Source organism: Pagrus major, chromosome 7, assembly GCF_040436345.1.
Source record: "Pagrus major chromosome 7, Pma_NU_1.0".
NCBI lineage: Eukaryota > Metazoa > Chordata > Actinopteri > Spariformes > Sparidae > Pagrus > Pagrus major.
Genome location: NC_133221.1, coordinates 17,204,774 through 17,208,215, shown reverse-complemented (window position 1 = coordinate 17,208,215; position 3,442 = coordinate 17,204,774). Strand labels below are relative to the sequence as shown.

Genomic DNA, 3,442 nt, shown 5'->3' with positions numbered 1-3,442 from the left:
ATTTTTCAAGCAAAAATGTCAAACATTTGCTAGTTCCAGCTTCTTAAAAGTGAGGATTTGCTGCTTTTCTTTGTCATTCATGATAGTAAATGAAGAGTCATTTGGTTTTGGACTTTCAGATTAACCGGTAATGAAAAAAATAGTTAGTTGCAGCCCTATCTCTGAATACAGAGGCAGTGCATGACTGTTACAAGGCTACAAAATGAAAACTTGCTCATGTGTGTGCATGCTAACGAAATGTTTTTTTTTAAAGATATGGTCAGTGTGCAGCAGACCTGACACTCAGGTGTGATCCCAGGGGGGTCCAATGGCCACCGCAAACTATGACCCCCACCTGGGCGCAGGCCCATCCGAGGACTCGGAGATCCTCCTGGATGATTCTGACTCAGGGAGTGTGCTTTCTGATGATTCGGTGCTTCCCGACTACGAAGGGGATGAAAAGAATACGGAGCCGGCTAAAACACTGTATGAGGCCTGCGCTAAGAATGATGCTGCATCCCTGCGCAGGATCCTGGAGAGAGGAGTCACTAAAGAAGAGGCCATGGAGCTGGACATCAATGGCAGGGTGAGCTGGATTTTTAATTCCTTTTTATCACTCAAGGAAAGTGACTTTGATACAACCTCAGAAATCTATGGTTTAATATAAAGGTGAACTTTTGGTGCATCCCAGTAGCTCAGTTGGTAGAGTGTGTGCCCAGTGTACAGAGGCTGTGTCCTCGCCCGTAGCGGCCCTGGGTTTGAAAGCTGACCTGTGGCGTCATCTGAGTGTCATCTCCCCTCTCTTTCACCTCGTTTCCCCTCTCTCTAAGCTGTCCTGTCCAATAAAGCCATGAAAAGACCAAAAAATTAAGGTAAACTTAGAGTTTAACAATGTTCAATTTATTTTCACCTTGTTCTGCCTCAGAATGGACTGATGCTGGCTGTGGCCAAGGGTTATGTAGACATCGTCACCCTGCTCCACTTGTGTCCATTAATAGACATCAACCACCAAGACAACGATGGCAACACTGCCCTCATGATTGCTGCCCAGGCAGGTATGCCTGATGACACATACAGCACCTCAATATCTAGTCTCACGTTAATGCTACCATATCAACATAAATGTTGTTGTGTTTTCAATCCAGGCTTCATCACCATTCTAAACTATATCATTAACTACTTCTCTGGTGTGGACACTGAGATCAGGGATCCGCGGGGCTTCACGGCCCTCCTCAAGGCAGGCCTGCAGGGCCGAGAAGAGTGTGTATCCGCCCTGATAATGCATGGTAGGTATGGCACATAAGACCTCTTATAAACGTAGGGTGTAACATCTAGTATGTGTCCGCACACAGACAATATATTTATTCAGAGGCAGTCGGGCCAGATACTTACATCAGTGCAGCTCCATGGTACATATCTAACGGTATAGGAGAAAACAAAATGTGACAACTATTGTGTACAAGTCATGTGCCCAGGAAAACATATATTAAAAACTATAAATGTTGAATGCATATGATATACAGGGTAAACCAGGACATCTGATCTGAGAACTAATCTGGTTGTTCTCTTGGCTGCAGGGATTAGTCCTGTGTTAACTGTACAGGGACACATTTAGCATAGCACTATAAAAGAATCCAACTATGTTCTATTAAAAGTCCAATTATGTCAGAGACAGATTGAAAGCATTAGTCCACGATCTAGTTGTATTTAGATGCAAACTGGAGCCATGTGGGGGAAAAAAAATGTATATCCAATGTTCTTGGATTTATCTTTAGGCCTTGATTGATTATGGATTAAATGGGTTAATTTAGGCTTCGAAATAGAATGACCACATGACCAGATTTACTTCCGTAACGTTAAACATCTACTCAATGAACTGTGCTCCAAAATGACCACATGGTGGGGTAATTTTGTTGAGTTGAAGGAGCCCTCAGCATCCAACGATTATTAACTTGTTTCCTTGTTTTCATTACATTCTCTTCTTTCTTTTCCCTTTTCATGTGCAGGTGCTGATACAAATGCAACGGACATGGTCCAAGGCAGAGGTCTAAAGGACTGGATCATTAGAACAGGAGGGTTTGAGACTATCAGAAGAATACGCCGCCTGGAGGCTCATCCTGTTGCTGAGCAGTTCTGTCTAAACTACATCCCAGAGTGGCCAGAGCTGAAGCAACTGGTAGCAAAGTCCACCGCCAGCAAAACAGCCAGTCAGAAGCTGAGGCTGCGCTTAAAAGACAGCCTTTCTTTCAGCTTCCCTCAGGACCCTCAAGACAATGGAGTCATGGACCATATGGTGCGGATGACCACAGGCATCCAAAGCCCCCTAATAGCCACCGGTTGCCATCCACTCTGTCCCAACAGCCCACCAGAGATCGGAAAGCGACGGTTTGCCATCCCCGAACTGCTTGAAAAGCATAGCAGCAAGGAGCTGGAAGAGAGCACAGTATCCCACAGGAAAGGCTCTGTCATATCAGCTTCTCCAACTGCTGTGTCAGCCAACTCTGTATCTCTGACCTCCTGCTGCCAGGAGTCAGAGTGCAGGGAGAGCATGCCAGGTGGTGTGAGGAGCTTCATTCCCCGTGGCATGGCACATAGAAACAGCATCTTCCCCTCAGGCTGTATCCCTAAGATTGAAGTGACAAAATCTGGCGAGCCCACTCCAAAGAAAGAGAAAAAGAAGAAAAGGCAGAGGGGCTACCTGGAGCCTCCTGTATGGAAGTACAAGGAGGCCAAGGAGGAGAAAAAGAGAGAAAAGAAGCTGCAGGAGGAAAAGGAAAAAGAGCTACAGGAAAAACGTAAACGTTCATTAAGCCAAAAATGAAGCATTATTCTCTTTTCCTCAGAGAATTTCACTGTGATAGCTTCATGCATGAGGGTCGAGCATGTGATTACAGTGACTCTGGAAGTTTTCATAGAAGAAAAAGGAATCTCAAATCAAGTTAGTAAATGAAAAATGGACCATTAAAACCCATTGACTTGAACTTTGGCTTGGGATGAACCTGAGAAAACTGAGTGACTTGAATTTGCTAGATGTGACATATTTTTCAACAACTTTGGAAAGCTCAAAATTATTTCCACCAAATGTTTTTTGGTTTTGGAGATATACAGTGACATAGCATGGATGTTTCTTATTGCAATTTCTACCTGGCGGATTGGCAGGTCAAGTTTCATGGGGATGCAAGTGTTTTTGAAGGACATTTTGGAAAAAAACAGGTTGTATGTATTGTGAACAAATTCCAAGTAGCATACCATCATGGTATTCAACAGCAAAGCAACCAAAGCGATAGCAAAGTTTTGTCAGCACCTAATTACTGTAAGATTCATTAACTTTTTATCTTTTCAGATCCTGCAATGGGAGGAATAGCACCCAGTCAAACCACCCGATTATTGTGACACATTGATGGAGGCAGTAGCAGGATTACGTTAATATTAACGCTCCCTCTTGTCCCATCTGTGGGATGCT

General features: G+C 44.0%; 1 protein-coding gene across 1 annotated transcript; it reads left to right on the top strand.

Annotated features, from left to right (window-relative positions):
* Nucleotides 1-307: 307 nt before the first annotated feature.
* On the top strand, nt 308-2,800 carry ankrd33aa (ankyrin repeat domain 33Aa). The gene is made up of 4 exons (XM_073469450.1): nt 308-565; nt 905-1,034; nt 1,125-1,265; nt 1,986-2,800. The coding sequence occupies exons 1-4, from the start codon at nt 308-310 to the stop codon at nt 2,798-2,800; spliced, it is 1,344 nt and encodes a 447-aa protein (XP_073325551.1).
* The last annotated feature ends 642 nt before the right edge of the window (nt 2,801-3,442 follow it).